The sequence below is a fragment of the Diplodia corticola genome, assembly GCF_001883845.1.
Source record: "Diplodia corticola strain CBS 112549 chromosome Unknown scaffold83, whole genome shotgun sequence".
Classification (NCBI taxonomy): Eukaryota; Fungi; Ascomycota; class Dothideomycetes; order Botryosphaeriales; family Botryosphaeriaceae; genus Diplodia; species Diplodia corticola.
This window is the reverse complement of record NW_017971562.1, coordinates 16,461-44,049: the sequence shown is the minus strand read 5'-3', so window position 1 is coordinate 44,049 and position 27,589 is coordinate 16,461. Positions and strand designations below refer to the sequence as shown.

General features: G+C 59.2%; 13 protein-coding genes across 13 annotated transcripts; 4 read left to right on the top strand and 9 right to left on the bottom strand.

The window, feature by feature from the left end:
• Positions 1–623: 623 nt before the first annotated feature.
• On the top strand, positions 624–1,983 carry BKCO1_8300017 (kelch domain-containing protein; the record flags this gene model as incomplete). Its single annotated transcript, XM_020279510.1, has 3 exons — positions 624–847; positions 899–1,186; positions 1,248–1,983. The coding sequence occupies 3 exons, from the start codon at positions 624–626 to the stop codon at positions 1,981–1,983; spliced, it is 1,248 nt and encodes a 415-aa protein (XP_020125618.1).
• Positions 1,984–2,305: 322 nt separating this feature from the next.
• Positions 2,306–2,576, bottom strand: BKCO1_8300016 (uncharacterized protein; the record flags this gene model as incomplete). Its single annotated transcript, XM_020279509.1, has 2 exons — positions 2,306–2,481; positions 2,543–2,576. The coding sequence occupies 2 exons, from the start codon at positions 2,574–2,576 to the stop codon at positions 2,306–2,308; spliced, it is 210 nt and encodes a 69-aa protein (XP_020125619.1).
• A 1,421-nt stretch (positions 2,577–3,997) lies between these two features.
• BKCO1_8300015 (metallo-hydrolase oxidoreductase) lies at positions 3,998–5,143 on the bottom strand (the record flags this gene model as incomplete). The annotated part of the gene is made up of 3 exons (XM_020279508.1): positions 3,998–4,127; positions 4,181–4,396; positions 4,467–5,143. The coding sequence occupies 3 exons, from the start codon at positions 5,141–5,143 to the stop codon at positions 3,998–4,000; spliced, it is 1,023 nt and encodes a 340-aa protein (XP_020125625.1).
• A 241-nt stretch (positions 5,144–5,384) lies between these two features.
• BKCO1_8300014 (uncharacterized protein) lies at positions 5,385–5,717 on the bottom strand (the record flags this gene model as incomplete). Its single annotated transcript, XM_020279507.1, has 1 exon — positions 5,385–5,717. The coding sequence occupies one exon, from the start codon at positions 5,715–5,717 to the stop codon at positions 5,385–5,387; it is 333 nt and encodes a 110-aa protein (XP_020125626.1).
• A 664-nt stretch (positions 5,718–6,381) lies between these two features.
• Positions 6,382–8,070, top strand: BKCO1_8300013 (histone-lysine n-methyltransferase 2e; the record flags this gene model as incomplete). The annotated part of the gene is made up of 2 exons (XM_020279506.1): positions 6,382–6,556; positions 6,608–8,070. 2 exons carry the CDS (start codon positions 6,382–6,384, stop codon positions 8,068–8,070), a joined length of 1,638 nt encoding a protein of 545 aa, XP_020125622.1.
• Positions 8,071–8,670: 600 nt separating this feature from the next.
• On the bottom strand, positions 8,671–9,423 carry BKCO1_8300012 (uncharacterized protein; the record flags this gene model as incomplete). Its single annotated transcript, XM_020279505.1, has 2 exons — positions 8,671–8,953; positions 9,008–9,423. The coding sequence occupies 2 exons, from the start codon at positions 9,421–9,423 to the stop codon at positions 8,671–8,673; spliced, it is 699 nt and encodes a 232-aa protein (XP_020125623.1).
• Positions 9,424–10,370: 947 nt separating this feature from the next.
• BKCO1_8300011 (3-hydroxyacyl-dehydrogenase) lies at positions 10,371–12,385 on the bottom strand (the record flags this gene model as incomplete). Its single annotated transcript, XM_020279504.1, has 3 exons — positions 10,371–11,554; positions 11,611–12,249; positions 12,301–12,385. The coding sequence occupies 3 exons, from the start codon at positions 12,383–12,385 to the stop codon at positions 10,371–10,373; spliced, it is 1,908 nt and encodes a 635-aa protein (XP_020125620.1).
• Positions 12,386–13,189: 804 nt separating this feature from the next.
• BKCO1_8300010 (cytochrome b5) lies at positions 13,190–14,677 on the bottom strand (the record flags this gene model as incomplete). Its single annotated transcript, XM_020279503.1, has 2 exons — positions 13,190–14,487; positions 14,545–14,677. 2 exons carry the CDS (start codon positions 14,675–14,677, stop codon positions 13,190–13,192), a joined length of 1,431 nt encoding a protein of 476 aa, XP_020125621.1.
• Positions 14,678–15,310: 633 nt separating this feature from the next.
• BKCO1_830009 (cytochrome p450) lies at positions 15,311–17,032 on the top strand (the record flags this gene model as incomplete). Its single annotated transcript, XM_020279539.1, has 2 exons — positions 15,311–15,440; positions 15,495–17,032. 2 exons carry the CDS (start codon positions 15,311–15,313, stop codon positions 17,030–17,032), a joined length of 1,668 nt encoding a protein of 555 aa, XP_020125600.1.
• Positions 17,033–17,976: 944 nt separating this feature from the next.
• BKCO1_830008 (glycosyltransferase family 25 protein) lies at positions 17,977–19,292 on the bottom strand (the record flags this gene model as incomplete). Its single annotated transcript, XM_020279538.1, has 3 exons — positions 17,977–18,793; positions 18,850–19,058; positions 19,107–19,292. The coding sequence occupies 3 exons, from the start codon at positions 19,290–19,292 to the stop codon at positions 17,977–17,979; spliced, it is 1,212 nt and encodes a 403-aa protein (XP_020125601.1).
• A 588-nt stretch (positions 19,293–19,880) lies between these two features.
• Positions 19,881–21,043, top strand: BKCO1_830007 (uncharacterized protein; the record flags this gene model as incomplete). Its single annotated transcript, XM_020279537.1, has 2 exons — positions 19,881–20,136; positions 20,202–21,043. The coding sequence occupies 2 exons, from the start codon at positions 19,881–19,883 to the stop codon at positions 21,041–21,043; spliced, it is 1,098 nt and encodes a 365-aa protein (XP_020125607.1).
• A 323-nt stretch (positions 21,044–21,366) lies between these two features.
• BKCO1_830006 (mfs allantoate protein) lies at positions 21,367–26,052 on the bottom strand (the record flags this gene model as incomplete). Its single annotated transcript, XM_020279536.1, has 4 exons — positions 21,367–22,562; positions 22,612–23,540; positions 23,593–24,206; positions 24,262–26,052. The coding sequence occupies 4 exons, from the start codon at positions 26,050–26,052 to the stop codon at positions 21,367–21,369; spliced, it is 4,530 nt and encodes a 1,509-aa protein (XP_020125608.1).
• Positions 26,053–26,990: 938 nt separating this feature from the next.
• BKCO1_830005 (uncharacterized protein) lies at positions 26,991–27,305 on the bottom strand (the record flags this gene model as incomplete). Its single annotated transcript, XM_020279535.1, has 1 exon — positions 26,991–27,305. One exon carries the CDS (start codon positions 27,303–27,305, stop codon positions 26,991–26,993), a length of 315 nt encoding a protein of 104 aa, XP_020125605.1.
• Between the last annotated feature and the right edge of the window lie 284 nt (positions 27,306–27,589).

The following is a 27,589-nucleotide window of genomic DNA, read 5'->3' as shown; positions in this document are numbered from 1 at the left end:
TAGCAGCTGCTCCCCGGCTCTGAGCCGGACTCAACCTACTAACAACGTTCATGAACACGTTCGAAACATTCAACATCGGCTCAATTCACACCAAGTCAGCATTTAACTGATTCTACCTGAATGATGCAAACGCATTTCTGACTCGTGACTGAGATACCATGACCTCGATTCAAACCTTCGAACATCCTGATCCACGGATCAATAAATCGCCACAGCACCGCCCGCTCCGCCGTCGAGATGTGCCAAGGACCCATAGTGACAGACTCCGAGGTTTGTGCTGCGGCAACTGCCGCATCACCGCCGCCCTACAGCCATCCCCCCATTCTAACGACAATGATGTTCTTATCCCGCAACGGTTCACACTCTATTCAGGATCCGAGCGGGGCTGAGTGACTAGTAGGAAAACGGGAAACTACAGCCAGCCATGGCACGAATCTGCAGACGGCTCTCGGCCACACCGTCGCTATGCTCAATGACCGTATTCTTGCGGAAATATCACACTCCGCCTCACTGGCAATGTCCAAGCATATAGCAGCGCTCCCAGGCCCCTCGCTGTAGCAGGCCAGGACAGTCCTCCAGCACCCCTCTGCCCAGTCATTCATTCGTTCGTTGCCACAGCTGACATGGCACCCTCTCTCTCGAAACCCACCCTCTTTCTGGCCCTTTTGGCCGCACGTTCCTTTGCCATCCCGGCTCCTGTTGCGACTTCGACTGTTGTTCTGACCCCGACCCCTGTTGCCACGCCAAGCGCTAGCTCCACTCTGAGCTGCCTCAACAACGCCAGCAACGGCTTGACCTTCCAAGCCCAGAACTCCCAATGGAACATCGTGTGTAGCACCGACTACGCGTACGTATGAGTAGAAATCAATCCCAAGACGCTTCTGCTGACTTCCAACAGTGGCGGAGACATGGGAATGTCCAACGTGAACTCGTTCGAGGCTTGCGTCCGTGACTGTGACACAACGGCGGGATGTGTTGACGTTTCCTTCGTGTGGCCCAATGCATGCTACAAGAAGAACGTCCTCACTACTGCCACGTCCAACTCGGCCGTGTGGACTGCGAAAAAGGTCGGCGTCTCCGGTGCGAGCACCTCCACCGCGCTCAGCTGTGAAAACAACAGGAGCAATGGAGCTCAGTACACAACCTCCAAGGGGGCTTTCCAGGTTGTATGCGGAGTCGATTATGCGTAAGAGGACCTTCTGATTTCCCTTTCTCTGGTGCCATGGGCTGACAACGCGGCACAACAGCGGTGGCGACTTGAGCTCTTCTCACGTTGCCTCGTTCGAGGCCTGTATCGACGACTGCGCCTCTACCACCGGCTGCATCGACGTCAGCTACGTGTACGGCGCCTGCTACAAGAAGAGCGTCCTCAACAGCAATCCCGTCTCGGTGGCCTCCGTGTGGACCGCAAAGCTCGTCACGGCTCAGACTGCAGCCATCGCTTGCCCCACGAGCAACGGCGCCTCCGCCTCCATCTCGACCGGCGGCACATACGACATCCTCTGCGGAACCGACTATGCCGGTGGCGACATGGTCGAAGTCGACACGACCTCTTTTGAGCAGTGTCTCGAGGCCTGTGACCAGCACAGCGGGTGTTTGGCCGTCTCCTACGTGGCTCCTTCGTGCTACCTCAAGAAAACGCTCACGACTCCCGTCGCCGTTTCCTACGTCTGGGGTGCCGTCAAACGCGCTCCCACCGTGTGCCCCGCCGCGGATGGTGGTGTTTTCACCGACGCGACTCGCGCGAACACGTACCACATCAAGTGCAACTACGACAGTCCCGGCATGGACCTTTACAGCATTGTCCTACCCAGCTTCGATGACTGCATGAACCACTGCAGCGGCGAAACGGGTTGCGTTGGTGTCTCTTGGGTGCCTCACCTGACCCTGTGCTGGCCCAAGTACTACATGCCCACACAGGCCATGTTCCCGGACTACTACCTGGGCTTCCAGGTCTGGCTGGGCACCAGGGATGGGCATTAGTCATTGTTATGAGCCCAGCTTTGGCTAAGAGATCGGCAGGACTGAAGTTGAGGCACCACATACGGGGTACGACGAGGAGTAAAGGGCTACTGCCCATACATCACATGCCATCTGGCAACAGATTAATGTTCAACGGAGTCGACTTGGTAGAGTCTGAATAATTCTTAACACGCCCGACATGATCGCGCTCGATATATCATTGAACTCAAGTATCTCTTGCCCTCGTGAATGGACCGAGACTGGCCACTGTCTCCTTCAACCGTTCTTTCCCCCGCCCAGGCCTGTGACAAGGGCAGTCGTCATGTGAAATCTCCAATGAGATCTAGCAGCCGCTGGTAGGGTCGTCGACCACGCACGCCTTAGCCTCGGGCTTCGGCTCCGGCTCCGGCTCCCGCTTCACGGCTCCAATGTTGGTGCAGCTCAGCGGGTCGTCCGGGACGCAAGGCACGGGGTCGCGCTTTGTCGGCGTGCCGAGAGGGTTGGCGAGGGTGAGAGTCGCTTGAGAAGGACATGTCAGTTCTTCTCCTCGTGCATCCTCAGAGCAGTGGAAACAACATACCAAAGAGGAGAGCGGTGACGGTGGTGAACTTCATGGTGGCGAGTGACTGGGAGTTGTTTCGTTTGCAAATGAAACTGTGATGGATGCTGATGTTGGAGAAAAGCCAGAGTATACGGCCTGTATTTATAGACGGACGAGACTCGACTTCCACCTTCCCAGCCCGCCGACTTCGGTGGATATTTTTCCCTTGGCGAGGAACTTTCCATTGCTCACGGAAAGGGAAGGTAGGACCTCTCCAATCAGATAACTTTCCATCTGATAACTTAATGCCGCATAAGCTGTCAGGCCTTCAGCCGGCGTGATTGCCCCACATCTTGCCCGCCGATCAACATCTCAGCGTTTCCCCGCAATTGCGGGTACCGCCCTGGAACGTTCCACAAGTTGACACTTCGGTCTCGTATACTGTCTGTTCATCTCGTATTTTCCGTCTGTCTAGATCCCAAATCATGTTGCCCAGATTGGATGAACACACGGCAAGACTATAGCAAAAACGGAAAGAGAAACCTCGTCGACGTGGGTTTTGGCGACAGCCCTAGCGTTCCTAGCCGCTTGATAGTAGCTACAGAAACCACAGCTCCTGGCTTCAATCCCTGTTTGAGCGCCATCTTCCATCTTCCGTCTTTTGCGGGCCGTTTTTTCCCTTGGCGAACAGAAGTGGTTGTGTTGTTGCACATCCGTCCGTCATATTCCGGATCAGTTGACCCTATAGGCTAGACCCCTGCAAGCGAGTGTCACAGCGAAACGATCTAGATGGGGCAGCCAGCACACGATCGGAAAAAGATAGAACTCTAACATTGTTGATCAGATCGAATACACATGAACTTCCAGGCATGCTTTGTTTCCACAGTACGTATGAGTGTAGCTCATATGTCGGCGCAAAGCTTCCTACAGTGCCGAGGCTCAGCATTTCTAAAGCAAAACACCTGCCATCCCACCGGATCAGCCCCACTTGGCCTGAAATTTGACGTCATAGAAAGAGGCAAAGCTCAGGCGTCCAGCGCCGGGCTTTATCGCCTAAGCATCTCCGTTACAGCGCTTGGAATAGCTTGATCGACCCCTCGGCTAATTTCAAAGATATGTACCTGCTACGGACTGACTCGATCCCCGTTGTCGTTCAGCTGGTACTCATAGCCTCTCCTACGTTAAAGTGTCCGCCGGTCTGCAGTCATTGGTTGATTGCAAATTCAATTAAAACGCATTCGATCCCTCGAAAACCATGGCCGTCTTTCTGTATGAAGTCCTTCAAGAGAAAAAGTCGGCGTATCTGTAAATAGTTTGAGTCTCTCGACGACACCTGAGAAATGGGAGTCCCGGTCCTCGGAACAAATGGGCATGGCAAAAGCGGTGGGGCAGCGATAGAACATAGGGTTGCAGAGGGAGAAGTCCTGTATGTGTACATAATGTCATTACATGACAGCCCGGACAGGCACAGAATAGTATAGTCGGTTGGATTTGTCACAACTGATGCTTTACAAGGAATTTGAACTGGTCCTTTCGATCCAGATACGTCACTTTGTTGCTCAAACCAGCTTCATCAACAGCTTTCTTGAAGTCGGAAAGAGGCGAGAGAAAAACGTCGTAGTCGCTACAAAATCAGTCAGTAGGAAGCAGCAAGAAAATGAAAACGCAGACACGTACTCGTAGTGGATGGGGATGGTCATATCAGGGTTGATCAATCGCATGAGCTCAATGCCTTGGTTCGCGTCCATGGTTACCATCAACAGCGGCATCTTTGGCCCCGGGATCGTAGTGCCGCCCAAATGAATGAGCATCAGATCAATATTCTGATCCCTGTACCGCTCCGGAATTTCTTCGAGTTCGTCTACCAAGAGGGTGTCGCCTGAGATGTAGATGCTACGTGGAGATCAGCAAATGCGGCAATCCGCCGAGCATACCAACTTGCCGGTATCCGCATTGGAATGACGCTTCATCCTCGACAGTGTTTCTGTATCCGATGTCGAGCATCCAGCCGTTGGTGGGCGGCACCGCCTGAAGCAGTTCGTTGACGGCCTTCAATGCCCCCGCAGGGCCAGGAGGGACATGCTTCCCCGGCATGCCGGTGACCTTGATGGCGGGCACGCGGCCTTGTTCAGCAGGGCGTTTGACGTCGAGGAACATGGAGTCGAAGAAGTCCAGATCGAAGACGTGGGTGAAGCTTTCACTCGCAGGCTTGGTGGTCAGGTGGCGTTTTGCATGCGGCGTGGTGACTATAGGCAGCGAACGGCGCAGAGAGGCTTCGACGTCCTGGTCAAAGTGGTCGGCATGGTAGTGCGACAGCAGGACTGCATCGATGCGGGGCAGCTGGGACAGTTCAATCGCTGGATTCGTCTGCCGGGTGCCTTGAACGCCGGGTCCCAGATGGACGTGGTCGCCGGCGTGCAGGAAGTTGGGGTCCGTCATGATTCGGATGCCTTCCCATTCCAGAATTGTGGTGGCGGTGCCGACGAAGTATATGGCTGCGTTCTCGCCTCCAACACCAAGTGGAGCTACCTTGACCTCATTCGGAGGAGGGAGAGACTTCGGTACGGATGCACCAGCTGCAGAATCTCTTGTTGGAGGCAGTGGTTGCGAGGGGTCGAGCACGAGGTTGGAATGCCTCATCTTGACGAAGTACCGGCAAGAGCGACAGAAGATGTTTAGCACGTCGCGATGATAGAGGATGGTGGAAGGGTTAAAGTGTGTTTTTGCGGCGCTCCCGTACATCAACACCGCATCGTGACGTCATGATGAATGCATGGCCGCCCCGAGCCATCACCATCTCATACTCGGGCAATCCAAACCTTACTTTCTAGTCCTTGTTAGCCGCCTCATCGAGTACATAGACCCATGGAAGTCCAGACCCTCACGTGGATAGCCAGTGCTGTATACCCATGATTCGTTCATCCACACCTGCTTTGCAGCTCGGAGCAATCTTCGCGTAGCAGAACTCCAGTTTCTCCATCTCGCGAAGCACGGCCAGGATGTTGAGGCCCCTCTCGTAGATCAGCTCTGGCACTTTCTGCCTTACCGGACCTGTAGTGTCGGGTAGCTTCGTGTTCTTTTCGAAGTTGCCGCGAGGAAGCTCAACGAAGACCATGTCCTGTAACGACGTGCATGTCCGGGCGATCAAGGCCAAGCCTTGACGAATACTCGACAACTTCACCGTTTTCGATTCTAGAAGACGGCGGTGCTTCATATCAACAAATTCTGTTTGGGGCTGCGACAGTCTCTCCGGGTGCTTGCGGCGTGCGGGGGTTCTGATTGGTCGCTTGGATTCCGCCAAACGTGTCGCCGCCTGGCTGAGCATCAATTGTATGTGCATACAAGCACTTCTCAGGCCATGAGAACCATGCCCAGCGTACGAACTATGGGGTTCGGGTTGGTCGGTTGAAATGGATAGACATGAAGTGATCGGTCGCTCGCATCTGGACCGGTAGACAACGGCCTCTGGGATATAGGTCGGTCGACTGTGGGGTTGTGTTCCTGCGTCGTGGAAAGCCTCTCTAGCATTTAGTCTACAGGGTGCTACAAAGGGCATGCCTAGTCGTAGGCGTGAGTGATGTTTTTCTCGTCGCCCGGGTTACTCTTGTGGATTCCCCGGGCCACAGTGGCTACCCAACGAGGGGCGGGAAATTCAGCCTCGTCTGGAACAGGAAATTTCGCAGACCTGCACAGCTGCAGAAGGGTGAGCTTTCGCTTGCATTTCCCAAAGGGTGTTAGCTAAGAATATGACGGTCAGGTCGAGCCTTTTATACGCCGACCACCTCCATCTGCCTCTTCCTCCCCAACACTCCTCCAACTCTGCACTTGATTCAATCTTATTGCACTACTCAACCTTGACGATCGAATCCACTCTTACGATGAAGATCTTGCACCACCTTGCGCCGCTTTTCGCGGGCCTGCTCATCCTGGCATGCTTCATGGATTCTGTCCACGCATCCAACCTCGTCACTCGCAGCGATGGCACTTTGGCTCAGCTTCAAGCTACTAGCGGAGTCCCGTCCGCTTCCCATGACATCGACATCCATGGCAGCGGTACGTTTGGAATCTTGAAGTGAAAGCTTTGCACTGACACTGACCCCACAGATATGAAATCGTCTTCAATCCACGACTCTACCCCAGCTACCATTACCGGTTCCGCTCACGACAAGCCTCTCGAGCACTTGACGTCCGTCATGTCCCGCAACGCTACTGAGCCCAGCTTTACCAATCTCGGTCACTCCACAAGCTTCGATAGCTTCTCGGCTATTACGAGCCTCCCCGCACCGACCGATTCCAAGGCCTTTGCCAAACCGGTCGGTAAGGCGACGAAGCCCAAGGATAGCGGGACGGACATGAGCTTTCACTCTCCGGCGCCCACCTCCACACGTCCCGATACCAGTGGACTTCCTACCGCTACGGACCTGCCTGAGACTTTCTCATACAGTTTTGCCGCCGAAATGTTCGACCAGCACCTCAATTATCCTAACAGTCCGGGCTACGATCCCACCAAGCTCATCTCGGTCGAGTGCGATGACTGCTCTATGAAGGGCTCGATTGACATCAAGCAGGGAGGGTGGTCCATGTCTGACGGTAACCTTCAGCTGGGCTTCCTCGACATTTCGCTTCACGACTTTACCAACGAACTGAAGTTCCGTGTTCAAGGCAATGATTCGGGTTCGATGCTCTACGCTGCGGTTGCTAACCAGGGGAGCGGCGCATCGCCCGCCGCCGGCATCCACATCCCAGGATTTGGCAAGGCCGGTATCGTCATTCATCCAGAGTTTGTCATCGACTGGAACTTTACGGATCCGCTCACGGTCGGCTACAATGCAGCTTGGGCCACGTTTGGTGACCACGTCATCCACCTGGACTTCAACAACATCAGTGCATTTACTTATGTGCCACCCGATCCGGCCCAGTCCTCCTCAAGCGTCTTCTGGTCGCGCTCCAACCAGACGGAGGACGGCAACTCGACCATCACAGTTGGCACCCGCGTGCACATCGACGTTGTTCTGGGCTCCATTCCAGCCGGCATCGCGGCAGAGGCGGCCATCGACCTTGGTCTTCCCTACATCGATCTCACCACCAACGTTTATCCGAGCAGCGAGTACGACACCGCTTGCAATGACACCTTCGGCTACCAGAAGGAAGAGTCGTGGGTCACGGGCAACTTCACCGACATGTACCCTCTCATGGTGCGTGGCACCGACCGGGCACGCATTGGCGTTGAAGTCGACGCCACGACGTTTCCCAACATGACCAGGGACTCTCAGCTTCACAGCAACTGGACCGATGGTGCATACCTCATGCCTGATAAGCGGTGCTATGCTTTCACCGAGGGGACCAAGTTCCTGTCCCTGGCGATCGACATCCTTAACTGGATCAACGACTCCTCTACTCCGGCCAATGCGAGTTCCGACGGTCAAACCAAGCTAAACGACACGACCGCCAAGGAACCGGCTGGGGTGAAGAAGGGAGCTGCAGCTGCGACGCGATCAGGCGCTCTGCTCAGCCATTTGACGGGTGGTTTGCTGCTTGCCAGTGTTGTCTTCTTCATCTGCTTCTAAGGCGGTTCGACTTTGCTTTCATTCCGGTTGGATCTTACACGGCCATGGGGGAGGGAGACTGAGACTTACATTAGAAAAGCGTCATCCTGTAGATCCCATAAATTGACTCGACCCTTCACATAGATAGATTGGTGGGCAATTCAGGCCATGGTTTCCAATCCTTGCTCCGCTGTGATAATGAACAGTGCATTGCTCCTCTTTGTGATCTCCGATGTAAAACCCTTGCCACATGCCCGCTTTAGACTTCCTAGAGATACAGTTCCCGGTTTATCAAGGCTTTGCGATTTCAATTTACTTGTAGACGATGGGGGAAATCCATTCCCGTTCTGTTGCGGAACCACCCTGCGACGGCACGGATGATAGATGATATGGAGCAACCTACCACATGGGCGGAAGATGGCCCTATCGCTACTGAGTACTGACGCGTCCATGGCTAAAATTTGCCCTTAGAGAGAGCCTACTTGTTACTGGCAGCTGATCACATCATCTTCGAGCAGGAGTACGAAAAATATCATATACATGTTAAGACTTTATTTACAGTTATTCAATGCACTGCACTGAATGTTTACTTTTGAAACAAGATGGTTCGGGGCTGGTCCCCTACTGCATGGCGGGGATGGTGATGGTGTCAATGGTCCAGATCTTGCCACCCTCGGTCTGCTTCAGCTCCGAGTACTGAGCGCCCTGAGACGAGCCGACGGTGCTGCCGAAAGTGGTGTCGGCGTCAGCGAGGGTGATGACGGTGTTGAGGTACTTTTGCTCGTCGATGGTGCCGGTGCAGTCGCTCTGGCACTCGGTACCGGTGCCGTAGCCCCTCATGTATGGGCCCGAGTCGTACTGGAAGTAGGTGAGGTTCTTGCCCGAGTCGGCGTCGGTGACGACCCTGCGGTTTGGCATCAGTAGCTGTTGGTTCTGACTGAAGGCGTTTGTGACTCACTGCTCCCAGGTGGTTCCGTCGGCCATCAAGTTGTACTCGATGCGCACCTTGGTGTCGCCGTCGATGGCCGAGGCGGGGCCGTCCAGCTGGCCGAAGCTGCCGAAGAGAGAGGCGCGGATGCACCACTGGCCGTCGGTGGCGCCGCACCAGGCGTTGCTGTCGTAGTCCTCGAGCGTCGTCTGCACCAGGTGGCCGGTGCCGTTGCTCATGCCGGGCCACAGGAAGAGCTGGCCGACCTGGTTCGGCGGGGCACGGCCGGGGATCAGGGTGGTGACGGCGTTGATGATGGTCGACTTGGTGGGGCCGAGCGAGACGGCGCCGCCCCAGGTGTCCAGCCTCTTGCTGAACTGGGAGGCGGCGGTGGGGGCCGCGATGGCCAGGGAGGGAAGGAGAGCGATGGCGGTGGAGGCACGCATCTTGGTGGTTGTGATAAAGAATGTGGTTGTTTGGAAAGAGTGAATGGTTGTTGGGATATGGATATAATCGAGAAGCCATAGACTACGGGCTTGGGATCTTATAGCTGACGGAGCCCAGGGGCTTCACTGGTTGACCACGCCGTCTTGACTTGTGATGGCTCTTGGCGGTGGTTCCTGAAACCTCCCTTCGTCGTGTTTCTGTGATGGGCGAGACACTGCACGGCCTCATCGCTTACGGCGAAATAGACGAGAGGCCAGAAAGATGGTGGCCGTGCAAGCGCTGGGAGAGAGAGGGCGCGGCGGCCATGTCTGGATCGGGAGCAGCCGCCGTGGAGTTCGTATTGGGCTTGGCGGGTTCCGGTCTAGGCCAAAATACTGGGGATGGTAGCCGAGCCGATGGCTTCATGAGGATCATGGGGCAACCGTCAGCCGGAGATAGATTGCCGCCAGGGGCACCGCAGCTTTCTCTCCACAAATAGCCGTGGCGCGCTGCAAGTTCTCGATGCCGGTCGACCCGTTGCACGAGTAGCGGCGAGTGTTTGCCGTGGCTAACGCAGTGTTGTACCAAAATAGGGGCCGTCCCAACGACGCGAAGTACGTCCGTAGTAGTAGTGCTTCTGAAAATCGAAACAAATTGAAGGCTGTATGTAGCTTGACTCGGAAACGCTGGATTCGCTGGAATTCCGCGAATGTCGTGATTCTCCGAAGGTCGGTCGCGTAGTGAAACACCAGATCAGCCCCGTCGAAGGATCATGGTTATAATCAAGCTTGATCAGCGGCAGACGACCCGCCTAACCGAAGGCCCGCGGCATCTTCGCAGAACAAAGGCTGCTTGACGCTTAAACATGGTTGACGTCTTATTAAGATGTTAGTGCAAACTTAATTGTCGTCTACCCGACTCGCGAACAGAACCACCACCTCCTCCTCCTCTCCACCACCCACCCCCTCTAGTAAGTCAGCGCCAGCCCAGTAAAAGCGCAATTCTTATCCTGATACACGACCTCCTTAGCGCCATCCTCCCTCACCCTCCACACCGTGCCGCCCAGATCCGCAACATACCAACACCCGTTCCGCGCATCCCTCTCCAACCCAATCGCCTCATCAAAGTTCTGCGCAACCACCTCATGCACCCTCCCACCCCCCACGCCCTTCCCATCACCACCAACGGGCTTCCCCTCCCCATCCAACGCCATCCGATTCAAAGTATTCCCAAACGGCACCTCCCCGCGATCCGTCCACCACAGTGCCCGACCCCCCTCTGCCTCGTCCTCAACCACCACCAAATCAATCGGCTCCGGCAACCCCTCCACCAAACACGTCTTCGTCGCGAGCGGCTCCGCCATCGCAGCGCTGAAGACGCGCCCCTTCCCCCCCTTCGCTGGGCCCTTTTGCGTCCAAAAGAAGCGGCCGAGCGCGGGCGCCACCGCGACGCCGACGCACCAGCGCGTGTGCTGCTGCTGCTGTCCTTCTTCGTCATCGTCATCGCCGGCGGTGGAGGCATCGACGACGGTCTCGAGGCCGCTGCCGTCGGCGGCGTTGCAGCGGTGGACGCGCATGCCTTCGCGGTCGGCGATGTAGAGCTTGCGGTGGACGGGGTCGAGGGCGAGTTGTTTGGGGGTGTGGATGCCGGCGCCGGGCGGGACGAGGGCGTGGACGCTGCCGGTGGGGTCGTCGAGGCTGGCGGCGAGGACGGCGCCGTCGGAGGGCGAGGAGGGGACGCCCATGTGCGTCCAGATGATGCGGTTGGTGGCGTGGTCGAGGACGATGCCGTCGGGGAGGGCGAGGGAGTCGAGGAGCGGGGTGGCGGTGGCGGTAGCGGTGCTGGCGGGGGACCCGGAGGCGGAGCTGGTGGGCTGGATGGAGAGGATGCGGCCGCGGTTGGCGACGGCGGCGACGGTGGTGGCGCCGGCGAGGGGCTGGGAGAGGCCGGTGTCGAGGACGAGGATGGTGGGTTCGGAGGGGGTGGTGGTCGGGGTGGTGGTGGTGGTGTAGAAGCCGCCCTTGCTGCTCTTGCGGCCCAGCTTGCCCTTTGACACGTAGTGCTCCTGCAGGTATTCCAGGTGCGACGACGGCAGGCCCCGCTCTTTGATGTAGTGTTGCTCGATGAAGGCGACCGTGTCCAGGCCGACCTCTGTGAGTGCGGCGGTTAGGGAAAGAGCTTGGGAGGAGGATGGAGAGTGCACTCACGGTCCATCATGTCGCAGGGCACCGTCTTGGGGCCGAACATTTCCACCCACACCTCGTCCAGCTCCTGCGGCACCGACACGCCCTCGTCCATTATCATCAGGAACTCGCGCTTGATGGCCGCCCACACCCGGTTGAAGATGAAGCCCGTCGACTCCTTCCTCGCCACGTACGGCTTGAGCCCCGCCTCCCGGTGCCTCTCGACCAGGAAAGGGAAGATGGCGGGATCCGTGTGGCCGTCGGTCATGAGCTCCACGACCATGTTCTTGGGAGGCATCATGTAATGCGTGTTGAGTATGCGCCTCTTGGTGGCATCCGACACCTTGTCGAGCATCTCGCTGGACTTGTACGACGACGAGTTGGAGCAGAGGAGGGCGTCGGGCGGCGCGTGGGCCTCGAGCTCGGCGAAGGTGTCGATCTTGATGGAGAGCCTCTCCGGCACCGCTTCGAAGACGATCCACGCGTTGGCGACCGTGTCGGTGAGCGAGTCGAACCCGACGGCGGACCCGACATTCTTGCAGCCGCTAAAGTTTTGGGCGTAGGTCGACACGTTTTCCTCGACGAACTTGACTGCGGCCTCGCGTTGCTGCCGACTCGGGTCTCGGATGTGGACCGTGTAGCCGGCCGACGCCCAGCAACAGGCTGGAAGCTGTTAGTCGAAGGCGATACCACCGTGGTGCAACGTCAACCTACCAATACGGCGGCCAAGGACACCTCCGCCAAGGATGGCGACGGGTCTTGTGGTGTGGTTTGTGGGCGGAGTCCAGGAACTCGACATGGCGTGACAAGGGGAAAGTTCAGCCTGCGAAAAGAGCTGGGGTATGTCCGTACTGACGTCGCCCACGGCCGGGGGATATATACGGGCTGGGGATGACGTTCATCTTGATCACAACACTGGCTCCGGCCGAGAGAGTTGTGTACTCGACTGCTCCGACGCGTCGGCGGCAGGACGGCCGACAGGTCGAGAGCGACGTTCGGACCGCATTGTGGAAGTCTCGGACGAGGTGTGGGACCAGATGCTCCAGGGACGCACCCAGTGCGGCGGTATTTATTCCCCGTGTGGCGCCGATCCGCCACGTGCGCGTCATCTGCTAAGCTTTAGGGAGTCAGCATAGGGAACCTTGGCTTGCCTCAAGTCATACGAAATACCTCCGACGCCCACCGCACCTCTGCATGCCTTTCTCCATCCTATTGTTGCTCTACCTTCTCCTGATGGGATCTTCCGCGTACGCGCTCGAATGGGATGGCGGAATTATCTCGCGAGTATCTCGGCCCAAGTGCTCCGTATGTTGATCCACAAGCAAGGCCATGTCCGGTCGTTCCAGTTCATGACTGAGGTTGCACGGTCCAGGTTTGTATGTACTAGAAGAAATCACCTCATGCAAGCAGATGTTCGGAAGTCTTGTGGTATTCTAGCATCTCTATCCGCGGCATGATCGTCGCCGCTGTAAACCTAAATCTATCGTCCGAAAGCCCAGGCACCTACGCCAACGGGAATAAAAAGCAACTATATACGCCGCCCGATGCAGATCAACAAAGTCCTCGACAGATCAAACAATGCCCTCTCCACAGTCCTGCCAACTTAGAAAGTAAAGACTTGATCGCTCATCTTGCACACAGTCCCGGGGACCTGGAAGCCCAGATCCTTCAAGCTCGCCTTGGACGCCTTGACCATGCCCGGCGGGCCGCACAGCAAGACCTTTGCGTCGGGGGCAGGCGGCGGCAGGCGGTCGGCCATGACGTCGCGGGTGACGAAGCCCCTGCCGCCGGCCCAGCCCGCGTCCGGGGGGCGGTCGAGCATGTAATGCACGGCGAAGTTTGCGGGATACAAGCGGGCGAAGCGGTCGAGCTCGTCGCGCAGCAATATGTCCTCCTCGGCGCGGTTGGCGTAGACGAGGCTGACGGCGGTCAGGTCGCGGGGGTCCTCGCAGATGGCGCGGATGAGCTGGTACATGGGGGTGATGCCGGTGCCGCCGGCGACCATGCCGATGCGCGAGGCCCAGCCGCGGCGGTAGCGCATGGCGCCCTTGGGCCCGCGGAACTCGACCGCGTCGCCGACGGAGAGGCCGGCCAGGTAGCGCCCCGTCAGCTGGCCGTCCGGGTAGAGCTTGACGACGAGCTCGAGCCGGCCCGGGTCGCTGTTGTTGCTGGTCGGGGTGTAGCTGCGGGCGACGACGGTGCCGTCGGCGAGGGTGCCGCGGATGGTGACGTGCTGGCCGATGGGGAGGCCGAGCACGGCGGTGGGCGAGGGCAGCGAGAAGACGTAGCGGACCGTGTTGGGCGAGAGCTGGTCGATGCGGACGAGGGGGAGCTTCTTGTACGTCTGGGCCTCGAGGAAGCCGGTGACTTGGCGGGTCGGCGTGGTCGAGGGCACCTTGAAGCGCGCGGGGTAGCGGCCGAAGCCGGTGGTGATGGTGAAGGCCCTGGATGCGCGCTGGAACGAGTAGGCGCCGGCGACGGCGAAGGCGGCGCTCGTCAGCAGCACGCCGGTCCAGAAGTCGTTGGGCCCGGCGGCGGGCAGGCTGGGGCGCGGCAGGGAAGGCAGGCGGCGGAGCAGCGGGTGGTCGACGGTGCGGGTCCCGGCGACGGCCAGCGCGGTGAGGGCGAGGGCGCCGAGGTAGAGGGAGGTGTTGTGCGACGAGCCGGGGCTCACGGGGGCCGCGGCGGGGGCACGGCTGATGACGCGCACCGCCTTCTTGGGCTTGTTGGCGGCGGCCTCGTCGTCGCTCAGCACGCCGACGAGCAGGGGCTGCAGGAGCTCGCGGGCATCCTCCGAGTGGCCGACGTCCTCGAAGGCGGCGGTGCAGTCGGTGCCGGCAACCTCCTCGATGGCCTCGGCGCCGCCGGGGTGGTCCAGCAGGTAGCTGGTGACGTCGTAGACTGCAGCGGCTGTCTCAGCGACGGCTCTTGTGTGAAGGGGGCTGGGTTGGGGCTTACTCTTGCCGTGGACGACGATCCACAGGTCGTTCTTCTTGGAGTGGGCGGCCACCTCTTTCAGCGAGTAGACGGGCACCTCGACGTTGGGCTTCCACTGAGCCCCGGGCTCGGTTCTTGCTGCGGCGGACACCATGGTCTCGAGTCACGACGGAAAAGGAGCAGGCTGAAGGGTGCGGACACTCGTTGCCGGCACTGAGGATGTCGAAGCCTTTTCTCTCGCCGTCCCAAGGGATAGACAGCCGGGCGCAACAGGGGTTTTTGCCATCTCGGTGCACTAGCATGCCTCGACAATTAAAAAGCATGGTCGCCGTCCAGCATCTTCAGGCCCGGGTCGGCCGAAGGGGCTCGTCCGCGGACGCGTGTGCCGCATACGGACGTAACAGAGATAAAATGTGGCGCATGATTGGCTGCGGCAGGCGGCATCCAAGCTTTTGCTTCCAGAAGCTGGCTGGCGGGCCGAGCCGTGGTCGGTTCACTATCGGTTCACTCTCGGTTCACTCATCATCTTCATCAGCCGAATAGGCCAGCGCACATTGGCCGCCCGCAATCCAGCAAAGTGCAATCTTGCACTCCAGAGCACCCGCAAGCGCCAGTGCTCGGCCGACTGCACTGCACCCGTCCGATATTCGTCGCCCGCTCCCGCTCCCCTCGCCATGCCGTGTGCCGGCCGCCCCCCCTCCGTCATACCCCCGGCGTATAAGTGCACTGCGAGCCTCGGCAGCCCAGCCGTCTCGCTCGTTCAAGCTCCATTTGCACCAACGCCGCCATGTCCAACTCGTTCTACCTGTGGGGCGAAGACGCCTCCACCGCCATCGACGTCGACGTCGATGTGCAGGAAAACCTCGACAGCTTCCGACACACGGTTGCCGGCCAGTTCGCCGTTGTCGACCCGTCCGGTGAGTTTCCCCGCGCCCACACCCGCGGTGCATTCTGACAGCGTCGTGGCCCAGGCATCGACTTCCTCGCGCCCGAGGGCCACAGTCTCGCCACCCCGTCCGAGATTGTCGACACGCCGGGCCCCATCGCCGTGGCCATCGACGGCAAAAAGGTGCGCGAGGTGCCGGCGCCCAAGGGCCTACCGTTCGTGGGCAACTACTACGAGATCTTCCCCGACCACCTGGGCAACCACCAGCGCCTGTTCGACCACTTCGGGCCCGTCTTCAAGACGACCAACATGGGCCGCACCACCTTCCACACCAACGACCCCGAGCTCGCCTCCATCGTCTTCTCCGAGTCCGACTTCTTCACCAAGCTGATCACCAAGGAGCACCCGCTGTACGGCATCAAGCAGCCCACGGCCGGCATCTTCCTGGGCGACACCGACACCGACGACTGGCGCGTCGCCCACAAGTTCCTGCCGCCCGCCTTCGGCCCCAAGGCCGTGCGCCACTACGCACCCACCATGCAGCGCACCGTCGAGAAGGCCTTTGCCGTCTTCGACGAGCTGGACCGCAGCGGCGAGGCCTGGAACGTCTACCAGCACATGCTGAAGCTGGGCTCCGAGGCCGTCGGCAAGCTGGTGCTGGGCATGGACTTTGGCCACTTCGACGCCGTCGACGCCCCCATCCACCGCATGGTCCTGTGCATCGCCGAGACCCTGGAGCTCAACAAGAAGGTCACCTCCATGGGCGACTGGTACGCCGCGCTGCCCTTTGGCGACCCCAAGCGCCTGCGCACCCTGCGCCACGAGATGGAGCTCATGCTGGACGAAGTCATCGCCCAGTGCGCCGCCGGCGGCACCGAAGACCTCGAGCTGCAGGAGGCCGCGCTCAAGGCCAGCTGCGTCATCGACTACGCCATCCGTGCCGTCGACGCAAAGGGCGAGCGTCTGCCCAAGAAGAACCTCACCGGCGCCCTCGTCGTCGCCACCGGCGCCGGCTTCACCACAACCTCGTCGCTGCTCTCATGGCTGCTCTACGGCCTCGTCGCCTACCCGGGCATGCAGGACCGCCTGCTGCAGGAGCTGGTCGACGCCGGCATCGACGAGGACACGCAGTGGGACGCCGACACGGTCGACCGCCTCCCCTTCCTGGTCAACTACATCAAGGAGATGCAGCGCCGCCACAACCCGTCCTTCCAGCCCGCCCGCACCGCCAAGGTCGACCTGGTTCTGCCCGGCGGCTACAAGATCCCCCAGGGCGCCGTCGTCGTGCCCGCCCTGCACCATATCCACAACAACCCCAAGCTGTGGGACAACCCCGCCAAATTCGACCCGGACCGCTGGGACACCGACGCCGTCAAGTCGCGCCACAAGGGCGCATATCTGCCCTTCGCCACCGGCCCCCGCGGCTGCATCGGCTTCAACTTCGCCTTGCAGGAGGTCCGCATCTTCCTGCCCAAGCTCGTCTACCGCTACCACTTCTCCAAGGTCGGCGACGATGCCGTCGAGTACGATCCCATGTTCCAGCTCATCCGCCCCGTCAACCTGTACGTGCGGGCCGAGCGGAGGCAGAAGTGGCCGCCGAAGAGCGACGAGGCTTCGGCGTGAAGCGTTGACGGTTAAACGGATGCATCTGGCCGGAGTTTTGGAGGATAGATCGAGGGGGCATGCGCTGGCTGTTTATATCCCCTTGCATGATTCGTTATCGAGCATATTTACTCTTCGCATCAGCATAGAATTTGGAAGGAACAAAATATTGATCTCTTACGAAAACCAAACGCATTCCATCCTACATGAAAAACGCATCCCCCGCCCACCCGCCACAAACTCCGTTGCTCAAAGCCCCGCCGCAGTACCAGCCCGCCCCTCCTTCCACTTCCTCACCTGCTCATCAAAAAAACCTCACCCTCTCCCCATCCCGCTCCCACCCCTCAATCTTCCCCGCCCCCCCATAATACCCCATCGTCCTCCCCTCCCACTCGCGGTCCCACACCCCCGCCATTAACCCCTCCAGCCACCCCCTCGTCTCCCCCTCATCCCCCCACACCTGCACCCGCCACTGTCTCGCCGCCTCCCCCACCGCGCCCTCGACCCTCTCCCGATCATACCCCCGCAGCCAGTTCTCAACAGCGGCGCCAGCCCCAGAAGCGGTAATTATCATTCGTAATGTCCAGCTGAAGATGTGTTTTGCCGAGAAACTCGCTCCGCGATCGGCTGGCAACGGTGCTCAACCCAAGCCGCGAGACAGGAGATCTGTATACAACTGGAGAATCTTCAACACATGCCTACAACTGTAACTGTCTTCTACATCATAGCTCGGACGAGAATTTCAAGTGTTGTCGACCAACCATGGTATACGAAGCATCTTGAACACGGCGTTGGACGCGTTTCTTTCCTATCCCAGTAAAAAGTTAAAGTTTGTCTTTGTCGAACTAGAAAAGGTATGACGCCGCACTGTTTCCAGTGCTGGCTAATGGGCTTAATATTGTTTAACAAAGAATCTTTTCTATTAACGCCAAGAACCGAAAGAAAGGGCATCCAGCACACCGGTATCAAAAACCCAGGTCCGGGCTACTCTCCCCATCCTTGAACAGATCAATATAATCCGTTTCTCCATACACCAGTTTCGGAAAATTCAGCTTCGTACTCCACCTGATGTTCCTCGTGAAGGCGCGGTCATTGAACTCGGTCCCATGATCCGAGATATCACTAAACGACGCCTTCTCGCCGACGGGGCGATGGTGCTGAAACAGCTGCGGCTGGACAGTAAAACAGGTACTGATGGGCCGGCCGTCGACGCCGTCGCACAGCGAGCGGAACATCATGTCCATGGTGCCCGTCATCTTGCGGATGCCCAGCTCGTACAGCAGCCGGCGGGCTCCCGGCTGAGAGAGGGCGTACCCGAGCGTGCACGTGTTCATCCTCGCGCGGGAGACGGCGCGCGTGTGGGCCGGGTACTGCTGGACCAGCTCGTCGTTGCCGAACTGCATGTGTATGTGCTGCTTCTCCGGCACCGTCTCGTCGTCGCGGATGATGGCTCGGCCGAGCGGTGCGTTGCTGTCGCTAAGACGCGGAAAGCGCGTACCGCAGTGGCCCAGCCAGAGCATGTCCCAGCGGTCGATGTCGCCGTATGGGGAGGTCGTGGGCTGGGCGGTTGCCGCCGTGTCGCCGACTTCGAAGTCCTGTGGAGACTGGCCCGCTTGCGGCGTGGGGTGGGTGGGGTCGAGGAACCGGTCGGTCGTGCCGTGGAGGGGCTGGACGAGCAGTTGCGAGGCTCTGGCAAAGTCTTGCATCTGCTGTTTGATGCGAATGTCCCAGTCGACGTCGCCTTCGAGGATCAATGCCGAAGTGAGGTTTTGCTCGACGATCCTGATGCAGAGGTCAGTGCATGCGTGCCGTGATGTCAATGGAGGTATCGCGCTCACATTCTGGCGGCACTTAAATGGGCCCTCCAAGCGTACAGACTTCCACTGTTGAGATTCACCTTCTTGGCATCGGGCGGTAGCGTTTTCTCGTCAACATCGGTGACGCCATCAACGAACTCGATCTGCAAGTCCGACAGTGCAGCAGCTAGCGCCATAGAGTCCCGATAGTCGGTTCGGGACGGAAGGTTGATGACGAATATCTTTTGGAACTGGCGGCATGTCAGTTGCAGCGCGACATATTGCCTGCGCTCACTTACACCAAGCGTTCGATTTGATGCATGGTTGAGAATATTCGAGCCGGGTACGCCAACAGGACGCTCTGAGAGGTGCAAATTCGACGAGGCATTGCCGCCGTTGTAGTTGTACAGCAGGAAAAGCGCGAGCAAGGCCAGGCCGCTGGCCCCGATCAACGCGCTGCGTACGTGAGACAAGTGCAAGGCCATGTTGTCGTGGAGGTTGCAGTGCGGCGTAGTCGGTCGATTTAAAGAAGTGAAGCGCGCCAACAGGGACCATCCGGGACTTGAGCGAAATAAGAAGGCTGAAGCTCTGCTCCGTGCATAACAACCGCGCCGCACAGCGTGTGGGTTGTCGCGTCCAATGGGAGAGCGGAGATAGGCGCGGCACGAACAACCGACGCCCAATGCAATGGTAGGGCTCCACTTGTGCTTGTTTGCCTGCAGATACCCTACCTCATTTGTCTCGACCTGCTGCCTAAGATCCCTCTCCCCCGCCCGGGGAACAGTAGTACCGACGACTGTGCCGCAATGGAATGCATGTGACATGGTAGACGAGCCCAATCACCAGAACCAAAAACCAGCGCGTTCCTTCCAGCGCGCCTAGAGCCGCCGACATCGCGCGTTTACCATCCTTCGCATGGCGACGCCCAATGGCCTCGAAAGGACGTTCCAGGGCCATGTTTGCAGAACCGCGCCGCACAGGTGTCCACCACATCCATAAGTCCCCTCTTCCCTGTATGCACTAGGTCGGCCAAGTTCCTCTCTACAAGCTCTGTTCGATTATCGTCGTTGAAAATGATAGCAGAGCATGCTTTTCATCTAACCCTCTTGTTACTCAGTCTGGCATGCGCTGGCGCTGCCACCGACGACGACAACCTCTGGATCTTTCCGACAGAGCCCGGCCCCTCGAACAACTTCGTAGCCAACCAAGTCTGGAGTCTCGGTTCGACGCAATCTATCGAATGGACCACCACCCTCCAAGACTACTACATCGCGCTGTTCCAGCAACAGATCGATCCCGCTTCCGGCATACAGATCGAAACAATCTACAGTACGCCTCCAAGCAAACGACAGCAAGCCCATACCACACACACTAACAACGATTCACGAAACCAGGAGCCGGCAGTGACAGCAAGGGCGACAAGTCGTTCCAATGGAAAGTCCAGACCTACGACGCAGACGCGGCCAGCTCGCCCGTTTACTTCTTCTGGATCAACCCGGGCAGCGCGGCGGGCTTCACATCGCACTACTTCAACATCACCGACGACGGCGACGACAACGACAGCAATACTGCAAGCGTCGTGGTCGCGCAAACAGCCACTCCGTCCACGACCTCCCAGCCCTCCTCCACCACACCGACCAGCAGCACAGCAGCCACGTCAACGAGCAACGCCGCGGCGGCTGGAACAACCAGCACCATCATCACCCCATCCCCCACACTCACCGCCTCAAACCCCACCACATCCAGCTCCTCCTCCTCTTCCCCCTCCTCCTCCTCCTCCTCCCCCTCTTCCTCATCCCCCTCAACCTCCTCCACCGCCTCCCCCTCCCCCTCCACAACAACCATCATCCGCATCGCCCTCGGCGTCAGCCTCGGCCTCGGCATACCCCTCGTCCTCTTCCTGGGCATCTGGATCGGCCTGAAAGCCGTGAGGCAGCGGCGAGCAGCATCACGAAACGGCAGTCAGGACGGCAACTATCTGAGAGGAGAGGGAGACGGAGGCGGAGGCGGAGGCGGAGGCGGAGGAGGTGGAGGAGGAGGAGGCTGGCCGATGGCGGCGTTTCTCGAGTTGGGGAGGGGTCAGGGTCAGGACCAGGATCAGAAGGACACGGGTGCCGCCGTCGCCGAGGCGCCTGGGTGCTGGTCGCCGCATGAGGTGCCGGGAGACGCACCGCTGCCGCCTGTTGAGCTGGACTCGGGTGGAGACGGGGGAGGCGGGAGGGGCTGGTTGCGATGATGGAGTGGTGGCTCTTTTTTTTGTTCGCATTCTAGTTAATGTCTGGTTTTTTTTTTCTCAATCCATCAGATATTTGTTTTCTCGAGTACCTATCTGAATGGTGAAAAGTGGAGTGATGTGGTGATACAAACGAGCGACAAGATCGGACCGTCCCATCCAACATCGCTGGCGATATATCAGACATCCAAGAATCTCAATCAAGACTTCGAGAAGAGGAGCCAATAACCATCCAACATCAAAACCCCACCAAGATGAAATCATCACCATCTCTCCAAAAAATCTTCCCAGCCGGCCAGTTGCCGCATCAAACCGCGATTCTCCCCTCAAATCCACCACCTTTCCTCCAACCCTTCCAGGAACTCCAACCCCACCCCAAACCAACTCTTCCACGGATCCACCTCCAGGCGCCACGGCCTCGTGTTGACCGCCCACACAGCCGCCCTGGTCAGCCTGATGCACTCCTTGCGGTCCCTCGCCATGACGAGGAACATGTCCTTCCGACACACGACACTGTCGCCGAAGAAGCTGTCGCGGTACGGCTCGATGCGCTGGCGCGCGCTCTGGTGCATGCTCCACTCGCTGAACGGCATGTCCTTGGGGATGAACTTCCACTCCCACATGCGGCCGACGCCGTCGGCGAAGGACGTGTTGTCGCGGTTGTCGTGGCCGAGCATGAGCGGAAAGAAGTGCGGCGCAGACCAGACCCGCAGGACGGTGAAGAGCGCGCCCGGGTTGTCTTTTGCGAAGCCTCGGGCGTGGTCGAGGAGCGGCGGGCGCGAGAACGGGTCCTGCAGCGTCGGCGGGAGGTTGATCTGCTGGATGGAGAGGCGCCAGTCGAAGTAGACGTCGGGCTTGCCCGGGCGGTCGGGCTCGGTGAGCGAGACGGCGGGCCCGTTGCCCGTCGGCCAGTATCTGTTGGGGGCGGTGATGAGAATGGGGTAGTTGTGCAGTATAGTCTTTTTGGTGGGGGATTGGTGTTTGGGGGTGCGGACATACGACGGGCAGATGACGCCTTCACGGTAGAGATGGGCGAGCGTCGGGCGCACGACCAGGTTCCAGTGTTCCGGGTAGTGCTCAATGACGTTGCGGCGGCCTTCCTTGGTCTTGCCCACGCCGTCCCATTCCTTCCAGTGCTCCTTCGGACGCGTCTTGTTCGAGTGCGGCGAGCGCACGTCGGGCGGGTGCTTGGCGCGCTCCTCCTGGTTCAGTAGCAGCGACCTCTTGAACGACAAACCCGTCTCCGAGTTGAAGAAGGCGGCCGCGTCACCGAAGAACATGGAAGTCAGCGTCCACGCACGGTGCATGTCGCGCTTGATTCGGCGATGGCAGCTCGCTTCGATGCCTAGGTCTTCGAGTAGCTTTATGGTACCCCTGGCCCGCTCCAGCATCTGCGCCGTTGTTCGCAGCCGCCTGCCCGGGCTATCCCATTTATCGAATGCCGACATCAGGCGCGTGTATTCGGTCCAGCGCTCCTGGGCGCCCGGCTCGAGGTCGGCCCGGTGCCAGCATTCTTTGAAGCCTACGAGGGGTCAGCCACTCCAGCCTTTGGCCCAGCGAAAGGCACTTACAGGCAGCGCGCTCACGATCCATGTGGATCGCCCAGTCGTCCCGGAATGCCTCCATGGCCTGCTCTTTCTGCTGGTTCTTGGTGAGCTTCTTCTCCTTCTTGGGCTTCTTCGCCAACGCCTTAGCGTCCGAAGCTTCTTCGGTCTTTTCTCTGGTTTCTGGTATCACCACATCTATGACAGCTGCACACATCTCCATGAAGTCGGCTTGGGTAGCAGGCCTGGCTTGCCGGACGTTACTCGACAGCTCCTCCCAGTCGGAAGCACCCGGGTAACCGTACGCTTTGGCAGCTTCTTTGAACTTCTCCGCTTCCTCCTTCTCCGAGGCTGGGAGTGCAAGTTGAAGATGATCCAGCAGAGCTTTCATGGGAGAAGTGCCCTCGAGAATATCTGCAAGTTCGTCCTTCGCAGGCGTCGTCGTCAAGCTCATAGGGTTTCTACCGCCGTCAGCATCGTCGTCGGCTGGCCCATCTTCATCCTCCCAACCCTCGCCGTCGAGTTCAGAATCATAATCACTGTCGTCAAGCTCAGAGTCGTAATCATCGCTGTACCAATCCACGTCCGACTCGTCGCCGTCGTGCATGCCCGAACAGTCGGATTCGCAGAGGGAGTCGCAGTCGCCGCCCAGCTCTTCGTCCGTGTCAAGGTCGTATGCGAACCGCTTCAAGGAAGGGCCAAGGTTCTCAAAGTCATGCATCCTTCCATGCGTGGCCAGAAGCTCCTCGTCTTCGTTCTCTCCGCCGTCTTCGCCGCTTTCCTTCAGTTCTGTGAGCCTGCCCGCCTTGTGCTCCCACGGGAAGAGGATCTCATCTTCGAGCCTATCCGCCTCGCTGTATCTCCACTCCCGGGGCATGTCGTCGGAGAGCTCCTCGGCTGTTTCTGCATCGTCGGTGAAGAACTTGACTCGGTTGGTGTCACTGTTGATGTCGTCCCTGGTTGATCTGGTCAGTGTCTGCTGGCATGCGGCTTGCTGGAAAGATTTACCATATGCTTGGCACCTTGCCCTCCTCGCCGGGCTTGATGTCTCGGGTGCGCTGCGTCTCCTTGTCGCGCGTGATGGTCTTCAGGATGTGCTCCGAGGGCTTGTACAGATCGAGGCCGCACCGGAAGCGGTGGGCTTTGATGAGGGCCGTCTGCACGGCGTTGTAGAGGTGGGAGAAGTGAAGACCGGGCTCGAGGTCCCAGATGATGACGTCAAAGTACTCCTTGAAGTTGAAGTGCCACTGGCGCTGCCTGTCCATGTCCTCGAAAAAGGCGGGCCCGACTGACTTTATCACGTTCCACTCGTTGCGAGAGGCGCGGCCCAAGCCCGACTTTTGGCGGACCAGCCAGAGCTCGGTGTCGGGCGGCTTGGCCAGGATCTTGCCGTCCTTCACATCACGGACCAGAGCGACCATGGCGTTGGCTTGCATGACGAGGTATTGGATGAAGCGGCGTGAGACGGGATCGTTGCGCTTCAGACAGGCGCAGATGAAGTTGCGCGACTCCATGATCTGGTGCTGACGACCGTAGTGGCTGCGAGATCCGGTTTGGTGGTGCATTGTGTACCTGTCAGCCAGCTCCATCTGGAAGTACGGGATAAAGCCCTTTCCAAAAGCCTGGATTTAGCATCGTGGCTTGTGTACGTCAATGGGGAAGGGGAAACGGGCTTACCAGCTGAAGCACCTGTTGGCGCATCTGATCGCCGACCCAGGCAGCCCAGTTCCCGGAGGGGAAATACTGGTAGGTGGCCAGGATGCTAAGCTCAAAGAACTCGTCCCAGTTCCGACACAAGCCGACGGCATTAAACAGGGCACAGTCCTTCGCTATTATCGAGAACTGCAACCAGCCTCCGCGCGACATGGCCTTCTCGCTCGGGTAGTTGTAGATGTACTTGCCGCAGACCTTGACCCGGATTTTCCTGATGTTGTACTGGCCCCGATCGTCGATGTCGCCAAAGTCGACAAAGGTGCCTGCCTCGGCGCCGAACGTCTTCTGGCGCGCGTCCTTCAGCGCCTTTTCGCGCTTGGTTTGGTAGATACGCGGGATTGCGGGTCGGACCAGGGCATAACGGTGGTCGCCACGTGAGCGGGTTGTCTTGGTGTCGGTCTCTCTGTCGTCCTCTTCGTCATAGCCGCGGTCCAAGTCGGCACAGGCGTCGCGGAGCTGTTGCAATCCAGGCTGTTCCATCTCGAGGCAGAGGTCACGCAGGTCGACGTTGGTAACTCCGGGGTCAGCAAGGAACTCGTCGATGGTGTTGGAGCGGAGGGCGATTGGGAGAAGGGCGGCATGGCCAAGCACGAGGCGGCAGAAGAGGAGCTGCTTGACCTCGGTGATCTGGGAGAGCAGCACGTCAATCTCGCTGTCGGGCACGGGCGGCATGCGGTCCTCGATGGCAGCAGGGTTCTCGACAGTGCCACGCAGCTTCCAGCCGGGCCCGCGCTCCATCTTCTGGCCCTCGCGGAGCCGGCGGCGCACGTCAGCTCTGTTCTCGACGTGGACCTCGCCAGGCTTGGGCAGCTCTTGCGGGGGGTCGTTGGCCTTGGCAGCCTTCTGCCTCGCCCGCTTCTTTGCGGCCTTGCTCTTGGGCGCATCGGCAGCCTTCTCGACGGGCTCGGCTTCGGGCTTGGCTTCGGCCTCGGCCGGCTTTGTCTCTGGCTGGTCTTCGGCCTTCAGCGCGTCGCGGGCCGTCTCCTGCCACAGGAAGAGACGCAGCAGGTCGATGTAGTTGCCGCGCTCGTCCTCGACCGAGTCCTCGATGGGATCCCAGTCCTCGTCATCGGCGTCGTCGGCGTCTGCCTTGGCGCGCTCCTCCCAGGCCTTGTCCAGGTACTCGTCCTGCCTGCGGCGCTCCTCACGCACGCGCAGCTCGCGCATGCGGGCCTCGAGCTCCTTCCAGTGGCGCTTCAGCAGCTGGGCCTCCTGCTTGACCTTCTTCTTCTCCTGGTCGCGCTGCATCTCCTCCTCGTCCTCGAGCTGGCGCACCCACTTGAACCACTTCTGCTTCTCGTATAGCACGTCGGCGGTGCGGCGCTCGAGGCGCTCGAGGGCGCGCAGCACGGCGTGTTTCTGCGAGGCCAGGGCGTCGAGGTAGCGCTGGTGGCCGTAGTCGAGGGTCAGGGCGTAGAAGCGCGAGTGGTGCAGCTTGCGGGCGCGGATGACGCGGTCGAGCAGGGCGTGGCGCTCGAAGAGGTGGTCGTGCAGGGCGCGCAGCTCGTCTTCGGACGACACGGACGAGAAGTTGATGCGGGTGAGCGGGATCGATGCGGCTTCTTGGGCGGCGAGAAAGGGCGGCGGATGGGCGGCGAGGTGGTCCAGGGCGGCATTGCGGCGCTTGTAGCCCTTGTAGAGGCCGTAGACCTGGCGCGAGTGGAAGTGACAGAACAGGCCGTTGGCGTTGGTGGCGGGCGCGGTGCAGCGCGTCTCGTCGGACAGGTGCAGCGCCTGGCACTGCGGCGCCGCCATGACGGCGAAGAAACAATGTTGGATGGCAATTGGAGCGAGAGGTGGTGAGGAGGAAGAGGTGGCAAAGGTGACAGAGGTGGCAGAGGTGGGGCGTTAAGGCCAACTCGAGTCGACGCGCCGAGGGACGCGACGCGTCGAGTCCGGCTCGCTCGCCTGATAACTACCCGACGTCACCCGTTCTTTTGCTTCTACATGAACCATACCGCCTCGATCGCACGACTCTCCACCGTGTGCTGGGGCCGAAAAATCTGACGCAATGCAAAGTCCCCGACCGGTGGCTCTTATAACGGGGCCGCTATACTGGTTTCTTGCAGTCGGAGATGATCCACATCTTCTCGGCCTTGGATCTTTTCATCCGTACGTTTCTAGATGACGGGTGAAAGCTACCACTGTAGCTTGGTGCCTCGTCAGTCCTTATCTTCGGCGTTTCGATTGCTCTCCAGCAAGCCGGGACGTGCCGCCCCGGACCTGCATGCAGTTATTTTTTTTTTTTTCTTGTGCACTCTTTATGATTTGTCGTTCTGTGCCAAATGGGGAACACTTTCAGTTCTCCGCAAATTTCTCACAAACTTTCATAGAAAGTCTCCCTCTGTCTCTCCCTTTGCATTTCAGCTGTAAGTGGAGAGGTACAAGACAACTCACCTAGCAGCGACATGACCATCACAGCGTTTCATCCAGGATAGACGTCGATCAAGATAATACAATTGGCTCTACTTTCAGTCTTTCGCATCACACTCCTCTCTCTTCCTTACAATTGCAAATATGCAAGTACGATCGATCCATTCTCTAACTTACCTCTCACTTACCTTCCCCGACCTCCTCGACTCCAACTCCAACCCACCTCACCTCTCACCTCCCATACATCCACTTCACCCAAGCTCCATCCCCTCAACCGCGTGCCACCCACCCAGATCCATTCCCGCATCCACTTTACCTACCTACCTCCTCCTCGGCACCGCCGGCAGCGGCCCCCTGGGCGCCGGCCCCGGCGACGGGGGGATCAAGCTCTTGGCCGCCTGCTCCGCCGCCTCGAGGATGCCGCCCTTGGTCTTGGCGCGGATCATCTGCTCCTCGATGTTCAGGCGCTTCGTGGTGCGGACGGCGCTGGCGGACGCCGGCTGGGCTTTGTTGACGGAGAGGGGCGCGGGGACGGCGGACGGCGCTTTGATGGTGGAGCTGGAAGAGGTGGAGGACGGGGTGGACTTGCGGGTCTCGGGGAAGTTGGGGGTGCGGCGGAGGGTTTTGGTGGACATGATGAGGGTTTTTTTTTTCCTGTTTTTTGGTGTGCGTGGGGAAGAGGGTGGGGGGATACTTACTTGGTGGTGGTGATGTTGGTGGGGGGTATCGCTCTTTTTTTCTTTACCTTTTGGGGTTCGAGTGTTGCGGTTTGGGTTGTCTGATTTGAGTTTGGACGGGGCAGAATCGCCGAGCGTTATATGCAGAGTTTGTGTCGTGCTTCTATTTTTAGGGCGGAGCTGACTTTGTGATGTACAATGTATTGTTCGCGACGGATCTTTGTTCAACGATCAGGAGCTGT